The sequence below is a fragment of the Danio aesculapii genome, chromosome 8 (assembly GCF_903798145.1).
Source record: "Danio aesculapii chromosome 8, fDanAes4.1, whole genome shotgun sequence".
In the NCBI taxonomy this organism is placed as follows: domain Eukaryota; kingdom Metazoa; phylum Chordata; class Actinopteri; order Cypriniformes; family Danionidae; genus Danio; species Danio aesculapii.
In genome coordinates, this window is record NC_079442.1 from 9,914,825 (window position 1) to 9,935,049 (window position 20,225).

At 37.1% G+C, this 20,225-nt stretch overlaps 1 protein-coding gene across 2 annotated transcripts; it reads left to right on the plus strand.

Annotated features, from left to right (window-relative positions):
• The first annotated feature begins 260 nt into the window (after nucleotides 1-260).
• Nucleotides 261-4,796, plus strand: LOC130233214 (uncharacterized). Of its 2 annotated transcripts, none has more exons than XM_056463149.1 (2): nucleotides 261-1,131; nucleotides 4,315-4,796. In XM_056463149.1, the coding sequence occupies exon 1, from the start codon at nucleotides 274-276 to the stop codon at nucleotides 1,126-1,128; it is 855 nt and encodes a 284-aa protein (XP_056319124.1). In that variant the 5' UTR covers nucleotides 261-273; the 3' UTR covers nucleotides 1,129-1,131; nucleotides 4,315-4,796. The 2 variants fall into 2 exon arrangements, with proteins under 2 accessions (XP_056319124.1, XP_056319125.1); XM_056463150.1 differs by having other exon boundaries at nucleotides 4,323-4,796.
• The last annotated feature ends 15,429 nt before the right edge of the window (nucleotides 4,797-20,225 follow it).

A 20,225-nucleotide genomic window follows, 5' to 3' on the forward strand; every position in this document is an offset into this window, starting at 1 on the left:
AGATATAAATATTGCCATTTTTACCAACACAGCTTCATTGCAATTTGTGACTATTTATGCTTTGGTAAATTAGTGGCTATATTCTATTGAGGGTGGGTGGACCTTTTACTTACCATAGTAATTCTTTTGTACAGTTTACTTATTTATTTTTTATTTTTTTCATTTATAAGCACACTTCAAATTAAAATTGTAAATATATTCATGGCGGAGTTTAGACGCGTCTCAGAAGAAAACAGCAGAATCTCCGTCAATTCTGACGCTGGAGAGGCATCGATGGAGGCGCTGGAGCTGGAGCTGGAAGCGGTGGAGTCCCAGATTCGCTCGCTGGAGACGAAGCGAGAGGGCATCAGGGCTCTGCTCTTAACCCGTACTCGCTCGTCTGAGGTAAGTGTCCGATACAACGACAATCTCCCAGTTTCTTCAACCCCGCGTGTTTCTCTGTCCAGGCCCAGCGCACCGAGGACGCGGTGCACCCAGGCGTCGTTCACGCCGACTCCCGGCTACCACGGCCCCTGGGTGCAACCGCGTAAGGTGCTTGCCAGGTCCCGGGGCAGAACGTCTCCTCCTCCGGTGTTCGAGATCCCCACGGAGAACCGCTTCGCCCCTCTCCGCGAGACGGGTCGCGATGTTGCCATCATTGGCGACTCAATCGTCCGCCACGTCCGCTCCACTTCCTCCAAAGGTAACAAAGTACGCACTTTCTGCTTCCCTGGTGCCCGAGTTAAGAATATTTCTGCACAGATACCTACTATCCTGAGCGCTGCCGAGAGCCTCGGTGCCGCCGTCCTCCACGTGGGGACGAACGACACCGGGCTCCGGCAGACGGAGATCCTGAAGAAGGACTTCAGGAGCCTGATCGAGACGGTTCGACGCACTTCGCCCGCCACGCAGATCATCGTTTCTGGACCGCTTCCTACCTACCGCCGAGGAAATGAAAGGTTCAGTAGACTTTTTGCTCTGAATGAATGGCTATTAACATGGTGTGAAGAACAGAAATTGCTCTTTGCCAATAACTGGAATCTTTTCTGGGAGCGTCCTAGGCTTTTCCGCGCTGATGGGCTGCACCCCAGTCGAGCTGGAGCTGAACTCCTGTCGGACAACATCACCAGAATACTTCGCTCTATCTGACTAGTAAGTAAAAATTCACAAAACTCACAATTTAGCCACACAGACGCCTATTCGTCCCACATAAATAACAGTAATGCATACCTAACTAACCACATAGAGACTGTGTCTGTTCCTCGTATTATTAGATCAAGAAACAAACGTACTGTGTGCTCCAAAAATAATCTATTAAGAATTAAACCAGAAAAAACACGAAAAAGTGAAAATACAAATTTCATGAAGCTTGGTCTCCTAAACATCAGGTCACTAGCACCTAAAGCACTTATCATAAATGAAATAATAACAGATAACAATCTTAATGCACTCTGTCTTACTGAAACCTGGCTGAAACAAAATGACTATATTAGTTTAAATGAAGCAGCTCCTCCAGGATTCTTATATAAGCATGAGGCTCGTCAAACTGGTCGTGGTGGTGGAGTTGCGTCAATCTTTAGTGATATTCTTAATGTTAATCAGAGAAACGGACTTATGTTTAGCTCCTTTGAAGTACTAGCGCTTAATGTTGTCCTTCCAAACACTATGCAAAAACCTATGTTATCTCTCGCTCTAATCACCATATATAGACCTCCAGGACCCTATGTCAATTTTCTAAAAGAGTTTTCTGATTTTATCTCTGACTTACTAGTTAAAACTGATAAAATACTAATTGTAGGAGACTTTATCATCCACATAGATGACGCTAACGACACGTTAGGGCTCGCGTTTACGGACTTGCTGGTCTCACTAGGAATAAAGCAAAATGTTATTGGTCCAACTCATCGCCTAAAGCATACACTAGATCTAATTCTGTCTTATGGAATTGAGGTCACTGATGTAGACATTATACCACAAAGTGATGATATTACAGACCACTACCTCTTACTATATAAGCTGTGTTTACCTGAAATTAGCAGATCCGCTCCGATATATCGTCCTAGTAGAACTATTGTTCCGTCCACTAAAGATGAATTTATAAATAACTTACCTGACCTTTCTCTACTTCGAAATGCACCCGCAAACGCAAATGACCTTGATGTAGTAACCAGCAGTATGGATGCCATCTTTACTAGCACTTTAAATACTGTGGCACCCATCAAACTAAAAAAGACTAGAGAGAATAAAACTACACCGTGGTATAATAGTCATACCCGCGCTCTCAAAACAGCAACCCGTGCCCTGGAACGTAAATGGAAAAAAACTAATTTAGAAGTCTTTAGAATTGCATACAAAGACAGTATGTCCAGCTATAGGAGGGCTTTAAAATCTGCCAGGGCTGAGCACCTCCGCAAACTGATAGAAAATAATCAAAACAATCCTAGATTCTTATTTAACACCATCGCGAAATTAACAAATAATCGGTCATCTTTGGAACAAAACGTTCCACCGCAAATTAGTAGTGATGACTTCATGAATTTTTTCAGTGATAAAATAGAAGGCTTTAGACAGAAAATAGGAGATATTAAACTTTCTGCACCGCCTTATACTTCAGATCCAGTAAACACGCCTCTGAATCTAAATAACCTACAGTGCTTTAAAATCATAGAACAGGAAGAGCTAGACAAAATTATAAATAGCTCTAAATCAGCTACGTGTATATTGGACCCAATTCCAACAAAGTTACTGAAAGAATTGCTACCTGTTATAGGAGAACCTCTTCTTAACATTATCAACTCTTCTTTATCTTTAGGCCATGTTCCAAATCCTTACAAGTTAGCTGTTATTAAACCTATTATTAAGAAACCACAACTGGAACCCAGCAACTTAGCTAATTATAGGCCTATTTCAAACCTTCCATTTATATCTAAAATACTAGAAAAAGTTGTTTCTGCTCAATTATGCTCCTTTCTGCAGACCAACAATGTTTTTGAAGTGTTTCAGTCAGGTTTCAGAGCTCATCACAGTACAGAAACTGCATTAGTGAAAATAACCAACGATTTACTCCTAGCTGCTGACCAAGGGTGCATCTCGCTATTAGTTCTACTCGATCTTAGTGCGGCATTTGACACCATTGACCATGGTATCCTTATTAATCGCTTAAAGTCTACAGGTGTCCAAGGACAGGCCCTACAATGGTTTAAGTCATACTTATCTGACCGTTACCAGTTTGTAAATATAAATGGACAGCCTTCACAAATCAGCCCAGTAAAATACGGGGTGCCTCAAGGATCAGTTTTAGGCCCTTTACTGTTTACAATATACATGCTACCTCTGGGAGACATTATTAGAAGACATGGGATCAGCTTTCACTGCTATGCAGATGATACTCAATTATATATTTCAACTAAACCTGACGAGACGTCTAATCTGTCCAAGCTAACTGAGTGTATTAAAGATGTTAAAGACTGGATGACCAACAATTATCTTCTCTTAAACTCAGACAAAACAGAATTATTACTTATTGGGCCTAAATCCTGTACACAGCAGATCTCACAACTCGACCTACAATTAGAGGGATACAAAGTTAGCGTTAGTTCTACTATAAAGATCTGGGTGTCATATTAGACAGCAATTTAACTTTTAAAAATCATATTCCCCATGTCACAAAAACTGCTTTCTTTCATCTGAGAAATATAGCTAAGTTACGAAGTATGCTATCCATCTCAGATGCAGAAAAGCTAGTCCATGCTTTTATGACTTCTAGGCTGGACTACTGTAATGCTCTGTTTGCTGGCTGCCCAGCATCCTCTATTAACAAACTTCAATTAGTACAAAATGCAGCTGCCAGAGTTCTAACCAGGTCTAGAAAATTTGATCACATCACCCCAATTTTATCCTCCTTACACTGGCTGCCTGTTAAGTTTCGTATTGAATTTAAAATATTGCTTCTTACATATAAAGCTCTAAATAATCTAGCTCCTGCTTATCTAACCAATCTTCTGTCTCGCTACAATCCAACTCGCTCTTTAAGATCTCAAAACTCAGGACTTCTGGTAGTACCTAGAATAGCAAAGTCGAGTAAAGGAGGTCGAGCCTTCTCATTTATAGCTCCTAAACTCTGGAATAGCCTTCCTGATAACGTCCGAGGCTCAGACACACTCTCCCAATTCAAAACTAGATTAAAGACCTATCTGTCCAGTAAAGCATACACTTAGTGCACCACTTAGGGGGCTTCCACACAGGTTATGCATCTTGCTGATATACACTGTGAACATCAGCTACGCTAATTATTTTCTTTATTCTCCATTTCCACCTGGGGATACTCTTCCCGAGGCCCTCAGACTATGCAGAGTCACTGATTCGATCCAAGACCAACGACGAGATGATCCCAAGGTTTCCATATCCTGGACCAGGCCGAATCCTGAGCAGCTACTGCGATGGTCATGGAAGAGTGGAGAACATGAGACTGTTTCCTATGACGCTCCAGAGACAGACGAGTCTTCGCTGAGGCCAGCTTCCAGCCTCCGCCACTGAGACTGCAGCTCTGCACAAGACGTTTGGCCAGCGGAGAAATTAAAATGGTCGTGCCCAACTGAGCCTGGTTTCTCTCAAGGTTTTTTTTCTTCACTTCCGCCTTTAGTGAAGTTTTTTTTTCCCTCTCCGCTGTCGCCACTGGCTTGCATGGTTCAGGATCTGTAGAGCTGCGCATCGTTGGATTTGCTCTTCAATATTTGGACTCTCAGTAGTGATTATTAAACCACACTGAACTGAGCTAAACTGAACTGAACTTAAACACTACAAACTGAACTACACTGTTCCTATTTACTGTGACCTTTTATGTGAAGCTGCTTTGACACAATCTACATTGTATAAGCGCTATACAAATAAAGGTGAATTGAAAAAATTGAATTCATTATGTTCAAAAAGTAAAACATTCTTAAAAAAAACTACACTGTAAAAAACGATTTGTTCACTCAACTTATTTGACATCTTGTTGCATTGACTCAGTTAAGTTGTATTGAAGTTTTCTCAACTTAAAATGTTTAGTTGACAGAGTTAAATAATTAACCCAACTACTTATTTCAAGTTAACTGGACTTGCAAAGTTTAGTTTTAAAAGGTAAACCTACATTATCAATTTAGCAGAACTTGTCAAGTTTAGTTTAAATCATAGACTGTAAAAAATATGGACATAGTATTCATGACGTCTCATGAGTGCAAATAAAGTTACAAGTAGGCACGGCCAATCGTTGCCATTTTGTCTGTGCACTGACCGGGGGTGACCAAACAAGGTAAAAAAGGTGGAGTGTCAGTGGAGCCACAGAAGCATGCTAGAATTTTGCTTAGACAGGCTTTTCTTTGAGAGAAACGCTTAATACTTCATTACCTGTGACTTGTTTGTGTTCTGACCACATGTGCTTGGCTGTGTACTGTTGTAATTGTTGTAACACTGTTGTAATACATTGAGCCACTAAACATTGTGCTTATTACGTTTTTCTACAGTAGGAAAAGCAAATTACTTCGAAATACTTCAAATATAATCTGTGTTAGTAAATGCAAGGCTATTTAGGAAATCAAGGCATAACACTGTATGACAATGTTTTAGATGACTGTTTTATAGCCTACAGCTAATCAATCTTTCAGATTTTGGAGTGCATTCAAGTTCTAAAGAGAATTATAAATGATAAATGATCCTAAATAGAACAAACACATTTATAGGTATGGTATACAAGTATGTAAGATTTGCACTCACCTGGGAAATAGAGGAAATTTGATAGGTTTGTGAGCACAATTAAGTGCACACAGCATGTCAAATTATCTGATAATTGTAGAAAATAATTCCGAAAGGCAATTGATGTGTAAAGCCACATAAAACAAAAAAAAATATCATTTATATGCCAAGCTCAGCAGCTAATCAGCCACAATCAGCTAAGGTGACATGATGGCAACCAGCAAGACCTAGCTGTCACTCAAGTGGTCATGTCCTTAATTATGCAGACTTAATATAACTTAATATAAATGAAACTAATGAGTTATAAAAATACCCCCTCACAGTTGTGATGAAGGGTAATATAAGCTATTTGCACCAAAACCATCTTTTATACGAGGCTGTAAACATGTTTTTATCAGCTGTAAAGTTTGCCAATTTAGCATTGCAGTCCGTGAACATCTGGGGCCTCATGTACAAAGACTTGCTGTAATTGAAAAGCTGTAACTGAAAGCTGTAATTGTGTGTAAGCAGTAAAAAAATCAGATGTATGAAACACTGCGTACAAGGTATCCCATGCATATTCTCTTTGTACATCCGAATTAACGTGAAACTAAGCGTACAAGCACGAACGCAAAACCCCTCCCTGCCTCCTCCCCCTAATAAATATGGTAATGACTCTACTTTGGCAAAACCAAATGAAAAAGCAGTGGCAAAAGCAAGCAAGCAAGAAGAGAAACTTCAAAGAATGGGAATTGGAGGTGCTCCTATCGGAGGTAGACCGGAGAAAAACTGTGTTATTTGCAAGTTTGTCCTCCGGAATTAATAACAAAAGAAAAAAAATAGAGTGGGAGAGTTTAGCTGACATGGTTAACGCAGTGGGGTCTGAACATAGCACTGAGTGAATTAAAAAAGAAATGGTCCAATGTAAAGGTGCAGGTTAAGAAGAGAACAGCGGCGCACTGTCCAAGTGTGGAGCGAACAGGCGGGGAACAGGGGATGCTGAACTAACACCCTTTGAGGAGAGAGTTGCCTCAATTGTGGGCGATACACAATTTTAGAGTTGATTTGAATATTTTATCTCAAATGGTGTTGACTTTTACAATTTTTACATTAAAAGATATTTTTAAAATATTATAAAATAAATAAAGTGCTAGTTCCAAAAACAGAGTCTTGTGCAATAAGCAGGATGTTTTTTTCTGAACATTTTGGTACTGGTTTTATTGTATAATTTCATATGGATGAATTGTTTAATTCATTCGTATGGTTAATTTTTATTTTTTATTTTAAATTGAGAAATTAAGCTTTGTGCAACATAAAGGGCACATATTTATGCCTATCTGACCTATTTTTTGCTCAAACTATAACAGGAGCAAAGAAATTGGTTTGAAATCTAATGTCTAATGAATTTCAAATGTCAAACTAACTTTACTGCAGTTCAACAGTATGGTATGGAAACCTTATATACCTGCTAGACATGCAGATGATCTCGTCCCATACAGCTGGCATTGCACGGCTAAAGATACTTTGTAGTGTGCAATTTAACACAATTGCCTGTAGGAGTTGCCAATGGAAATAAAACAGACACACACAAGAAATACACGTACGCCTGACATGAAGTTGGCATGGACCAACGCACATTCTCACGTTAATTTCATCATTAGTAAATCCAAACGTGAGCGTGAAATCTGGCATACGCAAAGTTTTTGTGCGTACGCAGTGTAGATACTTGAGGCCCCAGTAGTTTATGGAGCCAGCCCCCAAAGGGCTGTCAATGAATGAGTCAATGAATTGCAGTTTCAGTTACTTCCGTATTGGCTTCACGAGGGAGAGCGGGTGGTGGCCGCTTGGTTTAAATACATTAACTTACGTTTTCAAGTTCACTGACCTTAATCTAGCAGATTTTCTCAATTAAAAAAAAAAAAAAAAAACAGAACAGACAATGAATTACATTACACATTTTATTTAAGGTCTTTAATCCCAATTTAGCAATTACAAATAATGTACTTGCAATATAATTGTCTTTACAAAGTATTTTTTCTTATAAAGTAATTTTAAGTAATTGTAAAGTAATCTCAAGTACCCTCAAGAGGAGAAAAAAGTAATAACTGTTAAACTCTAAAATACACAAATAACACTTTTCGTTGGAAAAAAATTACAACAGAACTCGGAAGATTATAAAATCTGATCTCAACATCTTTATTTCAATGTATTTTAAATGAGTCTACTTTTAAAGCATCTTTAAAACTACATGTTTTCATCTTAAAAATGTAAAATGTTGCCAAACTGCGACATATGCTATCAATGTCTGATGCGGAAAAACTTATTGATGCTTTCATGACCTCTTGGTTAGACTATTGTAATACTAGGCAGTTGCCCTGTTGGCCTAATAAACAAACTTCAGCTAGTTCAAAATTCAGCTGCTAGAGTGCTTTCTAGAACAAAGAAATATGATCATATTACTCCAGTTCTTTCATCATTGCATTGGCTCCCTATTAAATATGATATACATTTTTAGATTTTATTGACAAGCTACAAAGCCCTGAATGGCTTAGCTCCCCAGTATTTCAGGGAGCTCCAGGTCCACTACGTCCACTACGCTCAATTAATTCTGGACAATTGATTATTCCCAGAATATCAGAATCCACTGTAGGCGGTAGATCTTTCTCATATCTGGCACCTAAACTCTGGAACAGGCTTCCTAGCACAGTTCAGGAAGCAGACACACTCTGTCAGTTTAAAACTAGATTAAAGACACATCTCTTTGCATTAGCATTCACATAACACACAAATGCTTTTCAAATCCAAATTCTTTAAAGGACAAAGTGTCTGCATTAGTTATAGGCAACCGGAGCTGGGATCACTCCCAAAAGACATTACATTTTGAATGGCAACTGCACTTATCTTAGTCTGTTTTTATATTCCCGAGGTTTCCATAATCCTGGACCAGGCTGTATCCTTAGCAGCTGCTGTGGTGGTCATTAAGAAATGGAGAGCATGAGATTTCTGTAGGACGCCAGCGACAGATGAGTCTTCGTATTGATCCTGAAGTGCCAGCCTGTACACCAGCTGGTGAGCTATTCCACCTGCAACTTCTCCACGATGGACGTCAAGCGTAATCCAGCTCCGGGCACCTAGACTGCAGCTCTGTACAAGAAGTTTGGCCAGAGGAGAAATGGTCGTGCCCAAATGAGCCTGGTTTCTCTCAAGGTTTTTTTTCCTTCGCTTTCGTCACTTGGTGAATTTTGTTCCTCGCCGCTTTCGCCTGTCGCCTCCACAAGTTCTGGCTTGCATGGTTCAGGACTTGTGGAGCTGCGCATCAATAGATTTGCTCTTCAGTGTTTTGAATTACTGCAGTGAAAATTAAACCACACTGAACTGAAATAAACTCTGAAAACTGGATTAAAACAGTTTCAATTTACTATAATCTTCCATGTTAAGCTGCCTTGACACAATCTACATTGTAAAAGCGCTATAGAAATAAAGATGAATTCAATTTAGTTACACTGCAGATACAGTAACTTATGCCTTATGACAATTTGTTGATTGGTTGTAGTGAAACTTGCAGCTCCACTTAATTTATCAACACCAAATGCCTCACACTGCTTGAAGTAATTATATAAAGAAAAGAAAAAAAAAACAAAGCCAAAACATATTTAATCAATAGCATACACAGTCAAGATTAGAGTAATCACTAAATGTTTAAAATATTACATGTGTTATATAGTATGTGTTGCAACTGGAAGGGCATCCGCTGTGTAAAACATGTGCTGGATAAGTTGGCGGTTCATTCTGCTGTGGTGACCCCTGATTAATAAAGAGACTAAGCCAAAAAGAAAATGAATTAATGAATGTTTAAAAAGTAAAACATTCTTAAGAAAAAACTGATAAACCTTTTTATTTAAATACCTTTATTTATTTATTTATTTATTTATTTATTTATTTATTTATTTATTTATTTATTTATTTATTTGTGATATACTCCAATATTTACCAATAACAACAATAATAATTATTACTGTTAGTAGTAGTATTAGTATTATTATTAGTATTATTATTTAATAGATTATTTTGAAAGTCTTGGTCTAAAAAATCATATTTAGGGGAGCGTGGGGCACAAAGTAAGGCAGGGTTAAATGTAACACAGAGATTTAAGGGTATTTACTCAGGGTTAACTATGTCATGCATCCAAAGTTTTCACCAGTGTCAGCAGACATATTCCTGCAAATTATTGAAAAAGTTCAGGGAAATTTGGACGAGAAACACAGGAGAAACCATTTTTGCTGCATAGAAGTATTTTTTGTTATAGTCGATTTTTTTCATTTAAAAAAAAAAATTTGTGAAAGTATGTACGTAAAATATTATATTGTCTTCTAGGCTAAAAGATGGAACCATTTTGAAAGATGTAAAAAACACACAGTGACTGCTAGCCAGTTTTAAGCAAAACACGACATGGTGGGGTTAGTTTTAACAGGGTGTTACAATTAAGCCACACACTGTTGGACACCAACTAAATTAATAGAATAATTGTTGAATTTTGAGTGTAATGTTAAGAACTTTTTTAATGTAAAAAAAAAAGTATTTTAATGGAAAAAAACATTTTAATAGCAAAAAAATAAATGCATTGCAAAATATTAGATAACAATGCAAATAATCCAAATGTGTTTATTCAATAGATAAATAAATAAATATAGATACTGTTCTATGTAGAATAAAAAATTTAATAGAGCTACTGTAAGTACTGAGAAAATATAGCTACTATATAAAGTTAACTGGATTTAAATTAATTGTGTGAAATCTGCCTTTTTAAGCATGTGTTGCACCTAACCCTCTGCCTGTTACAACTTACCCCACAGGTGGGGTAAATAGTAACATATATACTTCTGGCATTTTTGGCAATACTGCACAGAAAAAAATAGGTCCAGCGATCATACTTTCAGTGCTCATTTGTAGGAGAGGCTCATCTGTTGTTGGTAAAAAAAAAAATAGAGTTTGTCTAACCCCAATACTTTGTTCATTATTTGGCCAAAACCAAAAAGTGTTACTTTGTACCCCCCCCCCCCTTAATTTTATTTAATTAAACCTAATTAAATTAAACCATACATTTAAAAAACATTTGTAAAATGACAAATGCATGATAAAAAAATTCCAGGTTTATTGTGATCATTCTAAAAGTAAAAGTACGTAAAAAAATTATAATAATAAAAAAATTATATATATATATATATATATATATATATATATATATATATATATATATATATATATATATATATTATTTTTATTTTTTTTTTTTTTACTACAAATAAAATATTATTAAGTCAAAGTCAATAAGCACACTTTTCTCTCTCACCCTCTTTCAGATCGTCTGATACTGCAGTCACCTAAGGCTTTGCATATGTCATCCTTCAACGGGACATTTTAGCTGAGCCACTTCAAATTATTTAAAACTGCATCATGTTAGTTTAATAACTGCCACAATTAATAAATATCAGGTAAATAGATGTCATAAAACTTGTGATTGTGTTGTGATGTGCCAAAGCTTGCTTTGTAGACATAAGACTAGGTTGGGTCCACATTGCTAAATTACATAAAGAGACCACTTTGATGGAGAAATGCTCCCCACCTCTCCCTCACACACACACACATGCAGTATTACACCATCCTCGGTCCACTAAAAGGACATCACGTCTCACATCCCACAGGACTGGACATTTAACGGAAAAGCCCTTGGTAAGTTTGACCAATCAAAGAAGGCTCTGTCTTTTATCAATAAAGCTGTTTTGTTAGTGTAGCTTAAATGCATTATTAACAGTTTATCATGTCTGAAGGCTGCCTCATGGATGAATTCAGAGAAATAACCAGGGTGGGATTTGAAGGGCCAAAAAAAGAATAAATAGTTTGTATACATGTGTGCATGCGTCTAATAAGGGTGGAGCTGGTCTGGCTGATGGACAGGATTGATGCCGGAGCCAGACACCTCTGATGATGGCATCAGCTTTTTGACTGCAGCCTGGAAAATAAACACATCTTTCTCCTCTGTCCATCTCAGCCCAGTGCAGTTAATGCAAACCTTGATCACTAGCCTAGGTAACGTCTGCAGAATGTGAAAAAGTGCAGGACACAGGTCGTCAAGTAAGCCTTGTGTGAAAACATACTCAGTTATTTTTGACAACTCAGACAGTACATAAAGTCTCTCCGAGGCTGAGAAAATAAAAATATTTGGTGTTAATTTCAATCAGACTTCCCGACTGTAACAGCTACCGAAAGCTAGCTGATGCTGACAGGTCAGTATAAAATGGAAAAAATTATTTTGTCCTTCTTTGCTTTTTTATAATTTTTTTCCCACAAAATGTATGATGCCTTGATTGATTTGCAGGACTCCGGAAAATTAGAGTGTTTAGGGAATTAACATTAAGGAGGCACTTTAGTGGCAAGAATGAATAGAAAGAACAAGCTGTTTTCCTGTTGGGTCCTAAAACCAGCACAAACCAGTCTCTGGTGGTAGGCTGGTATGTGGTTTGAGAGGAGTTGTCAAGCTGGCACATCAACTGAAAACAACCTGGTTATGTGCGAGATTTTTAGGAGTATTACATTTACACGATATAAAATATATGTTATTTGACAGTTTCCTGTGTTTTATGAATTATGTGTCCTTTCTATTTATTTATGTCTTTGAATTGCATTATGAAACTTTGATCTCTGCTCCAATAATTTTAGATTTTGATAAGTTAGGTAAGGAGAGATCGAGGCCTCATAATTTTATTTAAAAGTCACAAATACATGGAAAATAGGCAACTGATAGTAAACAGATATTTCTTGCAGTGGTATGCTCCACTTTGAAACTTCCTATTCAGCAAGAATCATGCTATAAAATCAGCATTGCTACACTGTAAAACCCAAACGGTCAACTTTATCAAATGAAATGAGTGTAGTTAACTCGAAACTGACTGAATTTGAAAAGAGTTTTAAACTCAATGTTGAAGGTAATTAGTTGATTAAATACCTCATTAGTTCTACTTAAATGGAGTAAGTTCACAGTACCCATAAATATTTTTTTTAAACTCAAATGGTTTGTAGCAATCGGTTTCCTCAAATGGTTTGAGTTGCCTTAACTTGTTGGGTTTTAAAGTACTCAGTTGGTTTGAGGTGTTTTCATCTATTGGGTTTTACTGTGCTCAAATTGCTTCATTTACTCAAATAGATTAAGTTCACAATTTACTCATTAGAATTTATTTTTAAACTCAAATCGTTTGTTGCAACCGGTTTCCTCAAATGGTTTGAGTTACCTTAACATATTGGGTTTTACAGTGTATTAAAGGGGTAGTTTATCCAAAAAACGAGTATTTACTCAGTATGTACTCTTTCTAAAATGGTTCCAAAGATTAATGAGTTTCTTTCTTCTGTTACACTAAAGAAAATATTGTGAAGAAGCTGAAAATCTGTAACTACACTGTAAAACCCAACAGTCAACTTTATCAAATGAAATGAGTGTAGATAACTAAAAATTGACTGAAAGTTAATTCTACTCAATTGAAAGAGTTTTGAACTTTGATTACGTTGTATTAACGTTGATTAAATACCTCATTACTTCAACGTAAATAGAGTAAGTTCACGGTACTCATATAGATTAGCTTTTTTTAACTAAAAATGGTTTGTAGCAATCGGTTTCCTCAAATGGTTTGAGTTGCCTTGACTAATTGGGTTTTATAGTACTCAGTTGCTTTGAGTTTTCTTCATTTATTGGGTTTTTTGTGCTCAAATTGCTCCGTTTACTCAAATAAATTTCACAATTTACTCATTAGAGTTCATTTTTGAACTTAAATGGTTTGGTGCAATCTGTTTTCTCAAATGATTTGAGTTACCTCAACTTATTGGGTTTTAAAGTTGATTAAAGGGGTAGTTCACCCAAAAATGAAAATGTACTCAATATTTAATCTTTGTGATTCCAAAACTTTATGAGTTTCTTTCTTTTGTTGAACACTAAAGAAAATATTGTGAAGAAGCTGAAAACCTGTAACAACTGCCTTCCATTATAGCAAAAAGCAAATACTATAGAAGTAAATGGTTAGAAGTTTCCAGCTTTCTTCAAAATATCTTATTTTGTTTTCAACAGAAGAAAGTCAAACAAGTTTGGAACAAGTAAAGGGGAAGTAAATAATGACATAACTTTTAGTTTTGGATAAATTATCCACTACTGCAACGAACTGCAATAATATTTGACAGTGTTACTTTTTTAATATGATATATTCAGTCAATGCAAACTTAATAGGCATTGTATGGGATTTGTTTCATAATCAATGAACGAATATACCAACCACAAAGTTTTGAACCGTACAGTGTAAGTGTAATTAAACCAAATACATAAATATAGTCTTATTATGTGTTATATAAGAGTATGTCACATGATAGATTGTAATACAACATGATATGCAATGATTATGTGAATGTTTATTTAACATTAAATGTTTTTTTGTCAGCTGCACAAAAGCAAAACATCTATTTTCAGGTATGAGCCGATCAGATTGAAGATTGTCAAAATAAAATTATTCATACATGCAACTCAAATTCTGCATGCAAATCAAAACATGCATGGCTTTTTCCCCTAAAAAAATTATGTGCAGTGTTGCCAGATATAGCTGACTTTTTCCAGCCCAAAAGCTGTCCATAACACGCTCAAAATATTAGATTAATGTTTTATTACATTTTAGTTTATTTAAATAAAAATTTAACCTATTTACTTTAACTGTCATAATTTTTTTAACCACACAGCAACCAACACCATCAGTCACGGAACCACAACATAACCGGATCACATCAATACACTGCCCCCCTCTCACCCTGCACTTATTGTTGTGTAGATTACACTACCTATTTGAGTATCTTTTACTTTCAAAATGGGCTATAAATTCGTTCCATTTGCGGTCCTACATTCTTGTGAACATAATTAGGTGCTGCTTGTCAATCAGACAATGCTTCTATGTTTGTTCTTACAGTCAAGTGTGGAAAAAAGATTGACAAAAGTGTCATGATAAACCACTGTGAGTTTAATTGCAGGTTCTGCGTGATGCGCATGCCTGCAAAGAGGGTTCAGATTTGTTCGGGGAATCAGATTTTGATAGAACTTTTCTGCGGTTGGGCCCATGCAGTTTGCGCTATGCACTGGTCACTACTAACTGAACAGAGTAGGAGCACAGTTATGTTTTGTTAAAGAGCTCATATTATGGGTTTTTGAAAATGCTCTTCCATATAGTGTGTAACACAGCTCTAAGTGAAGTGAAATATCCAGCTAAGGCTTAAATCTGTAAGTGTACAGTGTTTAAAACTGTTGATTCATCTATAAAAGAGTCGACTCATAGAGCTTCAAACGAGTCGTCTTGATAACGAGTCATTAGGTGTTTCGTGATGACGTGGCTACGAAACACAAGTAGTTGCGCGCGCAAACCCGGGACATTTGAAACCTGCGGCCCCGCCCACTAACAGAAAAAGAGCCACACACACACAAACACACACACACACACACACACACACACACACAGAGAGACACACACAGACACCGGTCGAATGAAGTCACGCTGTGCAGATGGATATTATTGACAGTTCACCCAAAGATGAAACCTCAACAATTATAGCCTAGCCTTGAGCAGTTCGAGTGCATCTGAAAACTACATACTTACAAAGAAGACTTCATCGGCTTGTTAAAGGAAGGATCAGTAAAGACTGTCAGAACATGGATCAGTGCATCATGAATCAGTTTCTTCCCCCATTTCACAAGTGTAAGTACGTGCGATTAAAATTATTGCCTCGTTTACTCTAGCTTGCAAATTATGTATTTAGTTGTGTTTTGTTACTTCAGTTACTATCAGGTTATCTCTTTATTCTCATATCGCGTGTAAAGCCACGTGAAATCGCGACGCGTGCCGCTTTGTTTACGGATCATCAGCTGTTCCTACACACATGCAATGGTCAAGTTTCAAAATAGTTCAGCTCAGGTTTGAGGTGAGGTGTCTAAATTGCACCCAGCTAGCTGAACTGGCGCTCTAGGCGTGTATGTCGTGTTCTCTGGGGCGGAGGGTAATGTGTGTGTGTAGCACCGGAGCAAGCTGAACTGCCGCTCTAGGCAAAGGATGATCATATTCGTGGTGGTGAGGGTGGTGAGGGAGGTGTCGCCGACGCCTGTATGGACGCACCGGCCCTGTGTGTGTGTGTGTGTGTGTGTGTGTGTGTGTGTGTGTGTGTGTGTGTGTGTGTGTGTGTGTGTGTGTGTGTGAAAAGAGCAGGTAGACTGTGATGGGCTAGGAGATCTCCTCGTCAGTTCTTGGACTTTTTGCTTAATAAAATAGTTAGTCGTCGGGATTTTCTAGCCCATCGACTGTATTTACATTCACCCACTGGCAGCCAAAATCCACTATGAAGCGTGTATGCACTGTGACTACTTTTATATTGTTGATTAGCAGCTGGCCGTTTCCATGGGCATTTCACTCTGTCTCGCGCTAAGGCCTGTCAGTGTCGTTGACCAATTGCAGCAGGCTGTCATCAGTCCAATCAGCGCAAATTAGCTTCGCGCTGAGGAAGGGTTTGGGAACAAATGAATCGCTGAACGATTCATATGGGAGTCGCTGGGATAATTAGGTAAAAATAAATGCAGATTATAAGACCATAAAAGTGTTTTTTGACCTTGCATGCATATTAGACTGTTGTTGGAGACCCTTACAACCTAAACATGACCCTATTTCATGTATAATAAGTATAATATAAAATTAAGTTTCAAAACTGCCCAAATTTTGTCAACCTGCCAATGTCATTTTTTACCCACACAATCAAATTCAAAACTGACCAATTGGGCAGGAAACCACTGTTTATGTGAAATAAACTTATTGAACATTTAATTCTAATGTACTGTATACTGTTAAAAATAATCTGTTATTTACGAAAAAATACCAGCAGCTGTGGTTGCACAAATTTTTCTGTAAAAAATACTGAAGCTTTATAGAACTGTTTAAATGTATGAAAAATAAGCGTATTTCATTAACTGATACAATGTTCATTTCATAAATGTAATTTATAGACATTTGAGATTAGTTTTATTTTCTGAAACTGAAAATTAATTAAACTTAATTTAAAGAACTGTCATTTGCTTTAAAAATTATATTTATAACCAAATTATGCAATGACTCGAAAAATTAATAATAATAATCAAGTAAATATTTTTTATCTATTAAAAATATATTATCTAGCATATATTAGAGGTTTTATAGTAAAGAATGTGGACTGAGACACTAACTTCCATAAGTTTTTTGGCTAGTCAATGAGACTTGAACTGATTGACTCATTTTCTATCTGTCTCAGCATCAGTCCGTTGGCGGGTCATCTGAGGCTGAGAATAGGTGTCCAGCGAAAGGATAGATGGCATAAACACACTTGTCAAGATTGTTCCTTAATATGGTTTTGTTTGGCAGTATGTCTTTCTTGTTTTCCCACACACACACACACACACACAAAAATCCACATATCTCTCCTCTTGCCACCACAGGAACTTTACAGTCCCATCCCAGCCAATAAACTGGATCTCCTCGAGTGGACATCCACTGACCACAACAACTTTAATCACAAAGCCAGCTGCACCCTCACATGAGCAGCTTCAGCTCCAGCAGGGTCATATCACATAAGGAAATCATATTCTAGACTCCTCACATTACCATCCAAAACATTCTCATGCACATCATTTATCATCATCAACAGAAATCACAATAGCCAAAACGCAAGGCAACCTGGATGAGGCTGTTATAAAATAGCATTAAAACATTATGCCCAATACCACTTTAAAAGACAGTACACGCACACATCCTACAAAGAAATACTTTGCAAGTGGTCTAGCTTGGTGTTTTTCTGTTGTTAAATTCCAAAGAACAATGACAAATAAATAGAGTTTTGTTTAAAGCAAATGCTGAAAACTTGAAGCAGCGTCATTCTCTCCATCTCTGAATTTCACTATATTAAGCACAGTCCAGCGTTTACACAGTGTGTCTATTTTGCCTTTATTCAGTTTCTGTTTGTGCTCAATTTGAACAGGCTTGCCACCATCTTGGACTCTGTTTGCAGAGAGACCACATTTACGTCATTATGCTCGTTGAGGCCCATATTCAAATGACTCTCATCGATGTGCAACTCCTGTTGATGTAACAGCTATCCTCTAAACTGCTTCTTGGAAAAAATGAGTGTGTTAACATGTCGAAATGAAATGAAATGAAGAACCTATTTAAATCCAGCTATAGCATAACGAATAGGTATGAAAATAATGAAAATAACTTGATTGATTAGGGAAATTATATGCATTTTCATATGTTTTATTTAATCATTATTATGAATTATTTTTATAATGTTTGTTTGCTTTATTTATATAGCACATTTAAAAACATCAAATGTTGACCTAAGTGCTTTACAAATTAGCCAACACAGAAAATCTATACTTGTATATGTAAGCAAAATAAATTGAATTCCAATCAAATGCAAGGAACACAAGATGATTGCTTTTTAAGTGAGATTTAAAGGCACCGAGGGAAGAGCATGGCCTGATATAAAAAGACAAACCATTCCACAGACAAGTGTCTACAACAGAAAAAGCCCTGTCTCCTTTTGATTTTAATTGAGACTGGGGAACAACTAACTGAAACTGTTGTGCCGACCAAAGAAGCGTAAATGATGTATGCCAATGAAGAAGCTCACCTATGTATGCTGGTGACAGAGCATTCATTCATTCATTTTCTTTTCGGCTTAGTCCCTTTATTAATCAGGGTTCGCCACAGCAAAATAAACCGCCAACTTATCCAGCACATGTTTTACGCAGCGGATGCCCTTCCAGCCGCAAGCCATCTCTGGGAAACATCCATACACACTCATTCACACTCATACATTACGGACAATTTAGCCTTCCCCATTCACCTGTACTGCATGTGTTTAAACTGTGGGGAAAACCGGAGCACCCGGAGGAAACCCACGCGAACACAGGGAGAACATGCAAACTCCACACAGAAACGCAAACTGACCCAGCCGAGGCTCGAACCAGCGACCTTCTTGCTGTGAGGCGACAGCACTACCTTCAGCACCACTGCGTCGCCTACGGCCAATTTAGTTTATTCAATTCACCTATAGTGCATGTCTTTGGACTGTGGGGGAAGCCAGAGCACCCAGAGGAAACCCATGCAAACACGGGGAGAACATGCAAACTCCACATAAAAATGCCAACAGATCCAGCCGGGGCTCAAACCAGTGACCCTCTTGCTGTTAGGCAATTGTGCTACCCACTGTGATGCTCCTGGAGTATTCAAACCTTTAACCACTCAAACTCCACGGACCCGGTACGTCATTGACTTTCGCTTTAAGATTTAAAGGGCTAGCATTGCCCCAGACTCCTTAAGTGGTTTCGTTTGAAAGTGTAAAAGCTACATTTTATGCACATATGCATCACTTTGGTTTTTATACTACTGTACACTTAAATACACAGTATTTTGTATATATATATATATATATATATATATATATATATATATATATATATATATATATATATATATGAACATTGGTTCATTTTCATATTTTTCATATGGTTCATATATGACACATGTACATGTTATAGCTGAAATGAAAGCTCTTGCTAGTTCTTTTTAATAAATTATATTCACATATCAAATAGTTTTTGAATGAATCGCGGTGTTTCCATGGTGCAGAAGTGAAAACAATACATTTATGATCAATAAGCAGCCCCAGATAGCACAGACAGCTGTCTTACCTTATGCTGTGTGCTTCAGGGCCATTTCTCCTCTATTTTTGAGGTGATGTGCATAAGTAATCCTTTTATATGTCTGACATGGTCCAAACACAGTGAAATATGTTTGATCAAACAAAAGAATAGTGAAATATGAAAACAATGATAGATGCCTGTGCCTTGTATAACACCTCTCATTTGTTGGATTACAATAACTTTTGCATAGATTATGGTAGAGACATTTTTCTTTTTTCATATGATTACAGACATGTGCAGGAACCACCAAAATGAATTACAGCAACCTAGACCACACAGAAAAGGTACACTTTCAAATTTGAGTTTATAAAAAAATACAAAAAGCGCCTCTTTTTTTAGGTGTTTATTATAACACAGATAACATATACAGTTATTTAAACACTTTCAGTAGTTTTTTGTGAAAATTCAAAGGGTTTTCTTTAAAATGATACCAAATTTTTGCATTTACACCTCTGTGTGTGGATTTGGGAAGCTTTTAAATTTGGGTAGGCAAAATCCAGGCGGAAATCTCAAAATAGCACTGGGGTTTAAGAGGTTAAAAACAAATATCAATAACTTAAGGGATGATAAAAGGGATGATAAAATTGGTGGAACACTTAATTTTTTTAGGCCCAGTAAAAAGCCTAGTGCATGCATTTTAAACCAGCTACATAAATATTTACATTATATGTCGCCTACCCCGTTGTTGTCTATTGGAAGGAATGCGTCAATAGAGCCGCCATTTTTGTACAGGGTA